The sequence below is a fragment of the Ammospiza caudacuta genome, chromosome 16 (assembly GCF_027887145.1).
Source record: "Ammospiza caudacuta isolate bAmmCau1 chromosome 16, bAmmCau1.pri, whole genome shotgun sequence".
In the NCBI taxonomy this organism is placed as follows: domain Eukaryota; kingdom Metazoa; phylum Chordata; class Aves; order Passeriformes; family Passerellidae; genus Ammospiza; species Ammospiza caudacuta.
Genome location: NC_080608.1, coordinates 12,031,703 through 12,046,449, shown reverse-complemented (window position 1 = coordinate 12,046,449; position 14,747 = coordinate 12,031,703). Strand labels below are relative to the sequence as shown.

General features: G+C 49.7%; 1 protein-coding gene across 2 annotated transcripts in view; it reads left to right on the top strand.

Annotated features, from left to right (window-relative positions):
* Window positions 1–119: 119 nt before the first annotated feature.
* The window catches only part of CSF1R (colony stimulating factor 1 receptor), a 21,249-nt gene continuing 6,621 nt past the window's right edge, over window positions 120–14,747 (top strand). For both annotated transcript variants that reach the window (XM_058815112.1, XM_058815110.1), the window contains exons 1-11: window positions 120–352; window positions 4,745–4,990; window positions 5,754–6,038; window positions 6,719–6,855; window positions 7,521–7,680; window positions 8,526–8,715; window positions 9,677–9,792; window positions 11,031–11,151; window positions 11,911–12,101; window positions 12,666–12,778; window positions 14,196–14,322. In XM_058815112.1, coding sequence (XP_058671095.1) covers window positions 304–352; window positions 4,745–4,990; window positions 5,754–6,038; window positions 6,719–6,855; window positions 7,521–7,680; window positions 8,526–8,715; window positions 9,677–9,792; window positions 11,031–11,151; window positions 11,911–12,101; window positions 12,666–12,778; window positions 14,196–14,322 — 1,735 coding nt within the window. In that variant the 5' untranslated portion in view covers window positions 120–303. The remainder of the gene's footprint in view (window positions 353–4,744; window positions 4,991–5,753; window positions 6,039–6,718; window positions 6,856–7,520; window positions 7,681–8,525; window positions 8,716–9,676; window positions 9,793–11,030; window positions 11,152–11,910; window positions 12,102–12,665; window positions 12,779–14,195; window positions 14,323–14,747) is intronic.

Genomic DNA, 14,747 nt, shown 5'->3' with positions numbered 1-14,747 from the left:
GGGGATGGGTTCCTCTCTGGGAGCTGAGGGGACCCTGCAGCAGGGTGTGCACATGGCCCCACCTCTGCCATGGCGTTGTCACTGGTGACGTGACAAGGCATGGCCTGTTTTTTTTTCCCCCTGTTTCAAAAACAAACAAAATAGGGAATTTGTTAACTTGTGGTCAGCCCAGAAAGGAGAAGCTCCTGAGAGGGGAGTGCTGGGGACGGTGCCCACGAGAAGAGGCACCCACTACTGGAGAGGATCCTGCAGCAGCATCGGCTCCGCGCTGGGGACACCTGGGGACACCCCGGGCCTGGGGACATGGGGCCTGCTCTCCTCCTGCTGCTTACCACAGCTGGCTTCTGGCATGGTGAGTACTCCCAAAGCCCCAGGTCCCTCCAGGGGAGCTGTGGGATGTGGTGAGGGTTTCCTGGGTGTCTGGTGTAAGTGCTCCATTCCTTCTCTGCTGAGGAGGCCTTGGTGGGGATGGGGCTGTGCTGGAGCTGGACTCACGGACACCTGGCAGCTCCTGCAGGTGGAGGGTGAAGCTGGGCTGGGTCCCAAAAGGCTGCTGTGGGTTGGGATGGTCCCTGTTTGCTGCTGCATGGAGTGGGCACTGCTGTGAGCAGGACCCTTGGCATGGCTGGGCAGAAGGTGTGTGTGCTCTGTGGCACTGCAGGGAAGAGACACCAGTGCTGGAATTCACTGCAGGCTTGGCTGTAGCAGCTTTCTGAAGGTCATCCAGAGCTGGCTGCAGTTATAGAGGGAGGCCAGTGGTGGAAAGAGGGTGTGTTGCTGGTCTGTGTTGGCTCTGGAGCTTGGCTTGCCCTTGGCTGCCTGCAGCCCTGCCAAGGCAAGGCCAAGGAGGATGGAGAGGTGCACAAAGCATAGGAGAGCCTTGGGGAGATAGGAAAGGGAAACTTCCCACTCTTTGGGTCTGGACAGGGTTTAAGATGAAGGAATGGTTCAGCAGAAACTGTGTCCTGAGGGAAGCTCTTTCTAAAATAACACTTTGCTCAAATGGGGAAGGAGCTGGAAATGTTTGGTCTGCAGGTGGAGAGATTGGGAATATCAGCTGCACTGGCACCTTCCAAAGCACCTCATGCCCAGCTGGAGTGTCTGAGGATTGCTGGTTTGCAGGGCTGTAGAGCCAGGGTGTGATGGAAACAACTCAGCCAGCCAAGAAGGGAAAGGTGAACACGCCTGTTTTTGAGGCTGCAGAGATGGCCAAGGATCGACAACCCACCAACCTCAAAAAATAGTCTCTAAGCCTGTTTTGAGGTTTACAACCAAAGAGGTGGAAACCAGTATTACTCATATTGCGTTTTGAAGTGCAGGGAACCTCTCAGGTCCTGTGTGGCGCTCACTTTAATATTCCTTTTGAGCATGCTTGGGGACACAGTGAGACTGTGGTGGGAACAGCATTTAGCATGTGACAGGCAGCAAATCCTTCTTGGGCCACTGCAGGGCTCATCTCTTCAGCCCATGACATTTGCATCCTCCTCACTTGTTGTTTCACTTCAAGTGACATTTGCAACATGTTGAGCATCATTTTCTAGGTCTGCTGTGCTGGGAACTGGGTTGTAAAGGCTTCAGGGTTTTTAATTTCTTGTGGATTTTACAATAATAGGGACTAGGCAGGTTTAATGCAGATCTGTGAGAGATCATAACAACAGCTTTTAGGATCTCCCCAAAGGTTCCCTGAGCCACTGGCCAGTGCCAGATCATGAGCTGTGACACTTTCATGAGGCACTCTCTGCCATGCCAGGCTGTAGGACACACATTTGTGTGGGTACCAGCACTGCTGGCCATTTGTAGCACAGAGATGCACCAGGCCAAGGTTCTACAAAGCAATAGCCTCCAGCTGGAGCCAGAGCCTGACTTCCTTCTCCTGCCTCTTGGATTGCAAGGGCATCTTCTGTGAGCACCCAGGGCTGATGTAATGTGATTGTTGTGACTGGGCTCTTGCTGAGGGAGGGTAAGGGGCTCAGATCAAGCAGAGGAAATGTTTTAAACCTGATCATCTTGCATCTGTGTTCTTGGCCATCTTGAGATGTATTCCTGGGAGGTTTGTTTTCTTATTGTGGGTAACCTAAACCTCTGAGGTAGAAGCCCCAAGCAGAGCTGCGATGAGCACACTTTTCTCCATCCAGATACTGTAGGTGACTCTGGGGCCCTCAGAAATCAAACTTTTCCTTGCTGTCTCTGAGGGTGGGACAAAGGGAGCTCAGGTCTGGTATGGATCCCTTTGAGGACCAGAACTTAGCCTAGTTACTCCCCAGAACTAACCCAAAATCCTGGTGGCTGGCTCCTGTGGTAAGGATCCTGGGCACTTCTGTCATACCAGCCTTCACTTCTCCTTCCTCACCAAATGCTCAGCAGGGGAAAGCAGTGTTTTGGCTGGCATGGGAGAGGCAGGGACAGTCTGCAGCTGTGAGGAGAGGTCATGGTTACACAACCCAAGTGTGGTAAAACCTCTGGCCAGCAGTTACTGGCAGCGCTGCGGAAGCTGCTGGAGAGCAGAACAGAGACATCCTTGGGCTTCGTGCAAGATTGCACAGTGGTCAGCAGGGACAGAGCCTCCCCCAGCAGCCCTGCTTCCCCATTCTGGAAAAGGACCCACTGCTCTGACTCATCCCCAGCACACATGAAGGAGTGGGTGCTCAGTGACCTGCAGCTTGCCTTGTCCTGCATTTGGTGTCTCTGTCTTGTCTGTCCTCACTCCACCTATGTGGTGCTTCCAATGTGGATGTGAGGCTCTAGTGACAGCCTGAAGGCTTTTTCCTCACTGTTCTGGAGAGCACCTGCCCAGAGCCTTTTCTGGCCCCAGCACCTCTGTCATACCTGTGAGCTGATGACAACAAGGGTGCACAGTGAGATGACTCCTGTTTGTTTTGTTTTCTTTCCTTGTCCTCCTGCAAAAAGAGTCATTTTCCCCATGAAATGGTGCCAAAGCCTTGGCTGTGGATGGATAGCCAAAGCAGAGAGTAAGTGAGGGAAAAGGATCCAGTGACAAAGAGTTAAAGCAACAGAAATATCAAAGCCCACTAGAAAACACAGCTTAGCAAAAAGGGAGGAATATTTTGCCTCAGATATGTGGAAAATGTAGCTTTGCAAATTATTCTGGGATATGTTTTTCTCCACTCTGGGCTTCTCCTCTTTCCACAGAAAGATAAAAGTATTTTAAAAAAGGGGGAACAGGGAGATAAAATGTCAAATTTTCCATGCTCCAAAGATTCTTCCTCTCTGCTTCTCCCTTCAGGGCCAGTGAGTTTAATCTATGCCTTGTCTGAGCTTCCCCATGGCCACTGTGTCATTGACACATGCCAGCAACGCTCTCCAGGGTCTTCTCAACCCTTTGTTGCATGGAGGGAGTCATCAGCCCAGGATGGCTTAAATGCTGCTCCTTGGGCTCTGGAGAGCACAGCCCTGAGCGCAGCTGGCAGCCCAGCACACACATCTGTACCCTGGGCATTGCCTTCCTCCCCTAAAGAGCCGTGATCAGGGGTGGATGAGGATAGGGCTGTGCTCTGCTGGCTCTTACAGGGCCAGTGTCCATGGCAGGGGATCACTGCCTGCAGAGCAATGAATTGATGAATTGCACAGCTCCCTTTATGGTTAGTATTATTTGAATGAGGGTGTGTGTCCCTTTAAATGTGAGGTTGGGTGAGCGACTGGGAAAGAAAGCAGAAGTGGGAGAATAGCCCTGGACAGGGGCTGGGAGGGGGTGCAGAGCCCCCCAGGCACAGATAGCCATTTGCAATGTGTTTCCTGTCCTCCCTGAGGGCCTGGAGCGGGGTGGCTGCACCACTTCTTCCCCAGCCCTGTGGCACTGATTCATTTTGCACTTCCCCCCACCCTAAATATAGGAGGTGACTCAAAGAACTCGCTGACAGGGCAAAACTGGGAAAAAATATTTCCCTCTCACACTAAGGCTGGAGTAGGACCCTGGTTCCCCTTTATTCAGCCAGCAGAGCAGGCGTCTTCAAAGCAGAGATGCTTCCAGAACTCTGGCTGGTTGTGATGTTCCTGTCTGCAGGACTGGTGTGTTGTATGAACAAATGCAGCTATGGGCTGTCATCAGCTCTTTAGGTTTTCCATGCCTCAGTTTCCTCTCCCAAATAGGAATAATAATGTTGTGTCATTTCATAATGCTTTGTTGGTGTCTGTGAGGAGAATGCAGCGTGTGACTCCATGATACACATGAGGAGGTGTCCTTCAAAATCCAGTACTTGGCAACAAAAAGCCAAATTATATGCACTGACCTGCTCTGCAGGAGCCTTCCAGGTCTCTTCTAGCTCACCTCAGCCCCAATGCAACAAAGAGCTCCATCCACCAAACTTGGCTTTAACTCCCCCAAATGATGCTATGGGCTAACCCAGTCCATAGAGCGGCTCCAGCTCTGCCACAAAAGGAAAACTATTATAAGAAGAGGCAAAAAATCAGCAGGAACAATTGCCAAACTGGCATTTGCCCTAATCAGCTCCAGATGATTGCTTTTCCTGTCCCAGTTGTCTAAATGTTCAAATGGCAGGGAAGCGTGAAGGGTGGTGTTTCTTCCCTGAAATTCATTCCTTGGAGTATCAGGCCATATGTGTCTGGTGGGACAGAGAATGATGGAGTGATATGAGCCAAAAAGCCAGTCTGAATCCCAAGCTCAGCCTTTTCCTGATGCTGAGCTACTCCATTCTCAGCAGTGTGAACTCCAACAGAGGATCTTTAGGGATCATTTTTGCATTCTCACTCTCTCTTTCCCTTGCAGGCTCAGCATCTCCAGTGATCAGCCCTGACCTCCCTGCTCTGGTTGTCAACACGGGTGATCCAGTCCTCTTGCACTGCTCAGGAGAGTCTGAAGTTGCATGGAATAGCAAAGAGGTTACATTCAGAAACCACACCAGCAGCACCCTCAGTATTCCCAATGCCACTTACATGAACACAGGCACCTATAGCTGTGCTTATGTCAACAGCAATGACAAGGGCATTGCAGCCATCCACCTGTTTGTGAGAGGTAATAACCCTGCTTGTCTCTTCCCACAGCCACTGGCAGAGCAGCCTCCCTGCAGGGAGCCCTGCACAGGTGCTTTGTGCTGTGTTTGTGTGTGTGTGTGTGCCTGTGCCTGGGGAGCAGTGCAGGCTCCTGGTGGAGCCATACAAAATGGGGTCCATGGTTAAAGCACTGGGTTAAAGTATAGAGCTACATCTCATGTATTTGTGGAGCTCTCCCTCCTTCTGCTGTGGCTTCCCTTCCTGAAAAACAGTCTGTTCAGTGTTGTAATGAGCAGTGAGAAAATCAGAGAACTCTATTGCCAGTACCTCAGATAAGGGAGAGCCTCGCATGAATTACATCCTCCCAACATGACCTGAACCCCAAATATTCATTTATCTCAAAAGAAGCTGTGCTGTGGTAGCTCTGCCACTTGCCTTCACCCCTTCCCTTGTACCACAAGTGCTGCCCTGAGCAGGGAAGCCGGAGATCTCATAAGTAAAACTTTCACCATGGTGAAAAGTTTAATTAGAGGTATACATACTTTTCAGCCTCTCTTATCCATGGCCATTAGTGAGCTGGTTGCTGTGATCCCCTCAAATGCCTCAGCTGGAGCTGGGTTTGTCATGTGAGTGTTTGGAGGCTGAGTCAGGCAGGCTGAGCAGGGCTGCCCCAGCATCGAACTCCCACTGGGCAGCAGTGCTGGAGGCTTGCCTTGCTGGAATGTGTTTCTCACTTCAGTGCATTTTCTGACCCCTCTCACAAGGCTGTCCTGTCTCCTCTGCAGACCCCAATAACACGTGGTACACCCCCTCTTTCCGGGTCTGGGGGATCAAAGGTGGGAATGTTGATTTCCCCTGTTTCATCACGGCTCCCGAGTACGGATCCAGTGTGACTCTGATAAGGGATGATGGCTCTCCTCTCCTACCTGGGACCAACTACTCCTTCAGTGCTGAGAGAGGAGTAACACTCTACAATGTGCAGACCAAGCATAAGGGCCCTTACCGATGCCAAGCACAGATAAATGGAAAAATAAATAATTCACCAAGAATAAGACTGGTTGTGGAAGAAGGTAAAGAACAGGGGTTGTTGCTGTCCTAAGGGCCAAAAATAGCTAAGCTGGCACACTAGATAGTTAGGGAAAGACCTTCTGAACCTGCAGTTTCAAAAGGTTATTTAATGGAGGCCAAATTCCATCAGCCTCTGGCAATTTGGTTCCTTGAGATGGGTTTGCATGGGTTCAGCAGTCTTCAAATCTTTGCAGGCGCTGTCACAGACCAGACAAAAATGTCCACCAATCTGTCCAAAGTTCTGCAAGTTCTCAGTCCCTGATGCTCCATTTGTAACCATGGCAAAAGCTTCTCCTTCCCTTTCAACCCACAGTCCTGACTGCTGTGCTCTCCCTGCCCGTACTGCTTCCCACAGACACGTGCTCAAAAGGGAGTGGTGATCTCTAGGGAAGGGAAGGCAGGGGGTAAAGAGGATGGAAAGGAGGAGGTAGAATCATAGAATAGAGTAATAAAATAGTTTGGGTGGGAAGAGACTTTGAAAATCATCTAATTCCAACCTGCTAGATCAGATTGTTCAGCTCCCACCTAACCTGGCCTTGAACACTTGAGGATGGGGCATCCACAACTTCTCTGGGTAATCTGTGCCTCACCACCCAAGGTAGCCAGGTCCTGGGGAGTCCCCAGAGCACTTGGGCTCACTGGACAAGCTGACATGGATCTTTCCCTGCTTGCCTTTGTGCAGCACTGGAGAAGCCTGTCTATGTGGAGATGGACCCTGTGGACCATGTGCGGATCGTGGGAGAACCTTTCCAAGTCACCTGCAGGGTGACTGCTCCTTCCCACAAGTATGACATCAGATGGGACACAGCAGCAAAGAAAGTAAGCTGGAGGGTGGGGCTTTCCTGGAAAATGGGAGACACGGGGTGGTAAGAACTGCCCAGACCCACAACAAAACCTTGAACCACCCAACCAATGCAGCTAGTCAAGCTGTAGAAATTTGAATATCCTTTCTTTGGGATGACACAGGATAAAGAAACACCTGCCTGTTGTCAAAACAGTCTGCAATGGATGAGAATGTGTGGTTTCAGCTGAGTTTATTGGACAGGAGCCACAGTACCTATTAAAGCAACATTTCTTCTCCCAGCCCTGCCAGGGCTTATAAAGCAGCAAGCATTTTCAGGACAGAGTTCTCCAGAGAAAAGATATGTCTGAAGAAAAGGAATCTATAATGCTGACTTCTAACTGCTAAATGGTTAGATGAGGTTTGCTAGAAGTCCTTATTATAACTGATGCCTTTATTAAGGAGATGAAACCACACACAAGGTATGTTTGGATCACACAGTGTAAGGCCAGGTTGCAGTCAGAAGGCTGACAATAGCTATAACCTGACTGCTGTGCAATATCTGCCCTGGATCCTTGGGGTTAATGTGCCTCTGGGTCTGCACACAGGTTGCTCTCAGGGATGAGCTCTCTAGCCCTGAGCAGGTGAAATGTGTTTGTTTTGCCCTCCCAATGTGTGCTGTTCCCTGCTCTCTGCCTGACAGGTCAACAGAACTAAAAGGTCTGACTTTGAAAATGGTAACTACTTCATCAATGACACCCTGTCCATTGCAGCTGTGACCATGGAGGACAGTGGCAAGTACATCTGCATAGCTAACAATTCAGTAGGATCCAAGAATGCCTCAACAATGCTTCAGGTAGTAGGTGAGTCCTTCCTCAAAAGCCTAGTAGGGCTGAATTATGTGCAGCCTGGAGTATTTGCTGCTTCTGCCTCCATTCTCTTCCTAGATTTGTTGTTGAAAACATTATTCTCACTTGTGCCCAAGGGCTTACATGGGAACTATGGAGCTGCTGGGAAAGGAACTGGTGTTCCCTTAGTATTTGAAGGAGCCAGAGGATGTTTTGGGTTCTGGATGAAAAATTGGAGTGCTAGTCTCAGTCTCTGTGCATTTATAAACAGCTTTGAAACAGTAAAAAGGGAGTGGGCAAGGTTGTGCTGGCAGACCAGGAAAGGCTGGTTAGAAGGAAGGGTGAGCCACATGAGCAGAGTATGGATCTGGTCTCTTCCAGCCACAGATCCACCAAAGGGGATTCAGGTCTGTTACACACTTGTTTGTATCTCAAGATGGAAAATTCATCCCTACAGCTCACAGGCTGGAGTTTGCTGGTGGTCCAAAGCCACAGCTCAGAAAGAAGGCTCTGTCTGTTATCTCCCAGTGAGAAGCCAGGATTTTAGCTAAAGGGCCTGTATTTTCTAAACAATTAGGAGATACTGTTTAGCCTGGTCACTTCCTAGGACACAGCATGTACAACTTCATTGCTCAGAGACTTCACTAAGATTTCCTAGCTCTCTTCAGGCAGTGCCATGACAAAGAAATAATTTAAAAGCACTCCTTTGGGAACATAACCTGTGTAATGTTTCACTCCCTCCTGCAGTCTCCCAGCTGAGGCTGCTCTTTCCAATAATGATCCATTTATGGCGCTGGTGTAGGGTTATTCCAAGTCTCTGGACCTGCCTTCTGACAGTCATGCTCTCCTCCACCCTGCAGAGAGAGGTTACGTGCACCTGACCCCAGGGCAAGCCACCAGCCTGGAGGTGGCTCTGGGAGACAATGTGGAGCTGCAGGTCCACATTAAGGCTTACCCAAAACTTCTCCACTGGGCCTGGGAACACAGGAATCCCTTGAAGCACTCTAAACCCACCATATTCAAGGGTGAAATGATCTCTGGAAACAACTGGTACGTGCTCTTTGTCTTCTACCCTTCTATGGCATGTTTCCAAGAGAGCTTTCCTTGAAACAGGCAGGCCCCATTCTACAGAAAACTCTCTGGTTTTAAAGAGGGAAACTGTTCTGCATTTCTGTTTTCTCTTTCCAGTATTATTAGCAAACCACAGTGTGATCAAGGAGGACACCACCCTTCTCTAACTTGGTGGCCTTCTCCTTAGAAAGCCTTGTGGGAGTCAGTATCACATTTGTGATCTGCTTGTTCAATTCTGCACTCTCCTTGCCAGAAGAAATTGCAGGAGTGGATGAATAGTACAAAAACCTTAATTTCCTCACTGGCCCTTGGACGTATCCCCTGCTCTGAGGTTGAAAGAGTGTGCACTGAGAGGCACTGGGAACATATTGTTATGTGAATATGTTCTAACAGAGGGTACAGATCTGCTCTTCCAAAGCCTGCAGCCAACTGAGACCAAGGGGAAGAAAATAGTTCCATTTGTTGGGGTTTTGGGCAATTCCCCTTTCATTTTCTTAAAAACAAAAAACAATCCAGAAGAGGAACTGTGCCAGTTGGCAAAATTATGGCTTTGGGGTGAACTCTTTCTTGCACTGGGAGCTGAGCAATCGGCTGGGGGCAGAAGGGAGTGGCACTAGGGAGCAAAGATTCAAGGAGAAACTCATTTTGCCAAAGGCAGGAGGACCAGCATCCCCTGACCCTTGAAAGGCAATGATTTAGATGTTAAATTATTTCTGAGCATTCACCCACCTGTAGCCTTTCAGAAGTGCTGAAGTGCTCTTGGTGGCAAAAGGTATTTCCCCTGAGGAAGATCAGTTCCTCCCTAGTTCCCCCACAGAAGCAACTGGCAGGTTCCCTGATGGGCTGGGATCAGTGCTGGAAGTGTTCCAGAGCACAGAAGCAGCAGCATCTCACTGAGCAAGGCCTGTGTGCTCCTCACAGTGTTTCTCTCTGTGAGCAGGTACAACAACACACTCTCCCTGAAACGCCTGAAGGAGGGAGAGGGAGGCCTCTACACCTTTTATGCCTCCCACAGTGCGACCAATGAGTCAGTTACCTTCAGCATCTCTCTGAAATGTAAGTGCTTGTCTATTCTTTCACCCTGTTTGCCTCTGGGACTGCTTCCCAGTGGGAAAAAATAGTTGGTTGGGGTACCAGGGTGTCACAAATATCTTTTATGGAAAATCCTTTCCTTAGGATTTTTCCTCCTGAGAAGCTGAGAGGCCTCAGGAACAAAATGTAAACAATGGTTATCTGCTGCTGTGGAATGCAACAGGTGCATCTGTGATTGGTTTAATGTGGTTGTTTCTAATTAATGGCCAATCACAGTCAGCTGGCTCTCTGTCCAAGACAGAAGCCTTTGTTATTCATTCTTTCTTTTTCTATCCTTAGCTAGCCTTCTGATGAAATCCTTTCTTCTATTCTTTTAGTATAGTTTTAATACAATATATATCATAAAATAATAAACCAAAACTTCTGAAACAGGGAGTCAGATCCCTGTGAGCACGGTCACACCAGGCTGCTTCCAGCTTAGCACCCACAGGACTCACAGACCCACCCCAAAGCTGCCTGTGTGTAGCACAGGGGTTCCTCTGGTTTATTGTTGCATGCATGGAAAGGAAACCAGAGCATGGGGGTGTCGGTTTCTTGGCTGTTTAGGTGGCCTGGAAAGGCTCAGGGATGGCTTTGAAGGGCTGACGCTTCAAAGGACGAGAAGAGACTTCTGATCTTTTCTCGGTCTCGGTGTTTATTAATTGTTTATCTAAAAGATTTTCTTTTAGCTCAACAGAGGTCTGCACAGCAAGCTAGCTATGAGCACACTGCGAGCTCTCGGGGCGGTCACTTATCTTTATACTTGAAGTTACGTATACAATATTTATAATTTTTCTCTAATACTTTCTACTTTTATTAACCGGTGCACTTTTAGTAATAACTAATCTCAAAGTGCCACTATCACTACAGAAGATGGAGGCTAAGAAGAAGAAGAAGAAGGACAGGACACGCTTCAATTCTTCTATCTTACTTCTTTAGACTCTCCTGTACAGAAATCTTAAACTTTGTGTTTTACACTCTAATTAACTTATCTTTTCACTATTCACCTAGTGAAACTTTCTCAGTCTTCATACAGGTGTCGTCTTTTGTGTCGGATCAAAGTTTAGCTACCAGACACTTTTGGCAACATTCTAGGACTTCTGAGCTCCTCAAGGGTGTTCTCGGCCACTCTGCACCTCTATCTTGAGGTGCTGAGATCTCACATGGGGGATGTGCTCTTCCTCTGGTCACAGCATTCATTGTTTCTGTGGCTTCCCCAACAGCTTCTCCAAGGGTCTGCAAAATCAAGGTGCCAGCTGAGGACTCCAGCCTGCTGCAGTGCGTGGCCATCGGGTACCCTGCCCCACGCATCGAGTGGTACCAGTGCCCCGTGCACTCTGACAGGTGAGGCTGCCCAGGGCACTGAGCCCTGCAAGCTGTGCCCCTGCCCTGCCTGGCATTCACTGAGCAGCAGCACCACGTGGGCTCCTGGGCAGGCAATACAGCAATCCAGCCCAGTAACAGCAGCAGGGATGCTGCTGTGCTGGAAAAAAGAGGTTCTTGGGGTCTGCCTGACAAGAGGGAGCACTTTCTGTTCCTAAAGTCCTGAGCTTGAAGAGATTGTCCACCTGTGATTTATGCTCTCCCCAAGATTTTTCAAGGAATATATGGATCATTTGGAGAGGTGCCCTGGTGTATGCTGCTGTAGAGGTACATCCTGGCTGGCCCAGTCATCTTTTTGGGACTTCCACAGGTCTGAGGCTCTGCAGAGCATGGGTTTACTGAGCTACAGAGTCATGGGAAGCAACTGCAGCTGCCTGTTGTGTCTCAGAACCAGCCCCACTGAAGGGACTGATGGCAGAACACATAAAGTGTTAATTATGAGTGCTGAGCCACATAAAGGCACTCATGGCTCTGTCTAAGCAGGGCTGTGGCTGGTTTTGCTCTGGTCCCCACAAATCCATGGACTGAATTAAGGGAGAGAAAAATACTGCTGTATTCAGGGGGAGATCTTTAATTGGGCATAGAGTAACACATCTCACAGAGCTGCAAGCCTAATTCCCTGTGTCTTCTCTCTATTCTGACACAGCCCTCCACCTTCCCCAGCTGTGAGCTGCTGTGCTGCAGAGCAGCCCTCACTGTCCCCTCTTGCCATCCCTGCAGGTACAGCGAGGAGTACAGACTGATAAGCAATGACTCCAGACCCCAGGTGGTGAATGTGTTGCCCTTCCAAGAGGTGGAGGTGGAGAGCAGCATCCTCTTTGAGGAGCTGGGCGACAATTTCACCTTCTGCTGCGTGGCCATTAACGGGGAAGGGAACGCCTCTGACATGTTCCACTCCTTCACCATCACCAGTAAGATACAAACCATCAGCTGGGCAGAGTGGGGGAGGATCTGGGGGCTTGGAGATTACATCCTTTATGTATTATATCCCCACTGTCTGGCAAGAGAGCTGGGGCAGATTGTACAAGCCCTTTACCCTCACAGGTGTTGGGCTTTGGCATTTGCCAGTCCTGAGAAACCCGTGGGAATTTCTGGCTGGGTTATAGCCTGGAGCCACATCATGAGCATCTTATAACTGTAGCACTCAGCTCCAGGGCATGGTGCAGCCAGCAGCTTCTCAGCCCATGAAAATACAGGAGCTGCCTCTTTTGGTGGGGCTGTTCTTGCTGCACAGGTCTTAGTCCCCAGTCAGTTTGAGCTGCATCTGGTGCTGTTTGTGTGGAAATAGGAGGGTATGAGAACTAGCCTAGAGTTTGGCATCAAGACCTTTCCTCAGCTCCCAAAAGGGTGTACTGAGGGCTGTGCTGGGTGTGTGGCATACAGAGGAATCCAAAGTGAATAGCAGGGCAAAATGCTCCCAGAGTTGGGATTGAACTAAGAGTGTTTACTCATTCTCCTTCTTTTTCCTCTTCCAGGGAGTATCGTGGCCCTTCCAAACAAGCTCTTCAGCCCTGTTCTCTCCACCTGCATTGGGGCATTGGTGCTGCTGCTCCTCCTCTTCCTCTTCCTGCTCTACAAGTACAACCAGGTGAGATTCCCTGTTCAGGCTGTGAGGGCTGCCCAGCCTCAGGGGCACACAGCCTCTGCTGGCAGCCAGGCCAGGGACCATCCAGCTTGGAGGGACCAGGCAAGCTGCCTCCTTCACCTCCTCTGCCTCCCAGATTCCATCTGCAGTTTCCTGCTGCAGGGCCAAGCTCATGCACCCAACCCAGTGTGTTAAAACCTCCACTGCCCTGCTCCTTCAGCCTTGCAGCCCACAGGTCAGTGTGGTTATTGTTTAGTGCCAGAAGAAGGTGCTCAGTCTGTGCTGTCAGCTGCAGCTGGTTTTGCTCTGGTACCCACAAAGCCATGGACGGAATTAAGGGAGAAAAAAAAGGAGTGGTTTGCAGTTTGCATCTACTTTTTATTCTGCTCACTGCTTTATAAAAAACTGTTTTTATGGAGAAACAGGATGGTGTTAGAAGAAGTTTGTTTCCAGGAAGACTTGGTCACTATTTTTATATAAGAACTTGCCCCATTTTCTCTGCAAGGCTCATTTCCAGCATTTGGATTCCTTCTCTGTTTTTTCCACAAACTGAACCAATCAGTAGCACCTCTGCCTCATCAGTGGGTGAAAATCTCCTGGTTTTCATCTCTCCCTTTTGGCACCCTTCCTTTGACAGCCTATCAAGGCTGAAGATTTTGCAGCAAAGTTCTGGTGCTGGTTGTCAGAAGATCCATCAGAGCCCTCTCTCAGACAAGCACCCACAGCTCAGCAGGCAGAGCTGCCTTTGGACAGTGGTCCAGAGACAGACAAAGATGGATCAATGTGGAAGAACAGATCTGAAATAAATAGCTTTTTGGAAGGGCTTGCAAGCCCAAGAGAAGCAGGACATGTCTATAAATAACATGGTTACCTCTCTCAGTCAAGTCCCAGCCTTCTCTGCTCAAGGACTCCAGCTCTGCTGCTCTGCCTTGCCCTGTTACTTCTGCCATGACATTCTTGGAAAAGAGAAATTCTTACTTCTCTTTCTCCTTTTTTGTTTTACCCCTGTAAGGAAGTGGGGGTGAGCCAGCCCCACTGTTGTGCTGTGCTCAGCAAGCAGGGGTCCAAGGAAGGAGACACAGTGGAGACATCTCCCTCCAGCCCCAGCTGGGCACTGTCAGCCACTGCCCTGGTGGGACAGGCTGGATCTCCCAGCTCTGCCATCCCCAATGATGGCAACAGGCTGCTTCCAGTGGCAGGAGAGCCTCCCTCAGTCACAGGTGATGACCTCTCCATAACTGCAAAGAGTCCAGGCTGTCCAGAAAAAGCCTCCCTCACTCAGCCAAGATTCTAAAGATATTTGATGGGCTGAAACCTGTATCTTCCCTGTGCACCTGCAGAGTGAACTTGAGGGGATGCTGGGGCTGGGGAGCCCTCCCAGCTTGGGGAACACTGAGTGACTGGAGCCCCTTCCTTGCAGAAACCCAAGTACCAGGTGAGGTGGAAGATCATCGAGGCCTGTGAGGGCAATAATTACATCTTCATTGATCCCACCCAGCTGCCATACAATGAAAAGTGGGAGTTTCCAAGGAACAACCTCCAGTTTGGTAAGAAAACCTTCCCTGATGCTTCCCTGGTAGCATGAAGCTCATCAGAGAGCTGAAACGCTTCAAGAGTCAGAGCCAAAGCTCTGGGGGATATCCAAAGCTGCATCCAGACATTCCAGCAGCATCCTTAACCAGCCCTTGCTGCTCTCTTCCATATGGGATGGCAAGTGGCAGGGTGTAGCCTGCCTGTCCCCCCTTTGCTCCAAGGAAGGCTGCAGGGGTCATGTCCCTCCTCTTGCACATGGGGTCATTCCTAAGGCACAGCCTTGGTGAGGCAAAGTTTGGAGATGGCCTCTTTCACACCACCTTTTCTCACTGTAGAGCTCCCCACAGATGTTTGCCAGCTCCTGACTGAGGGATGTGTCCTCTTGTGTGTGCCCAGCAGGCATCCTCCTCAAGGCTGTGTGCAGGACAGCTGCTCAATC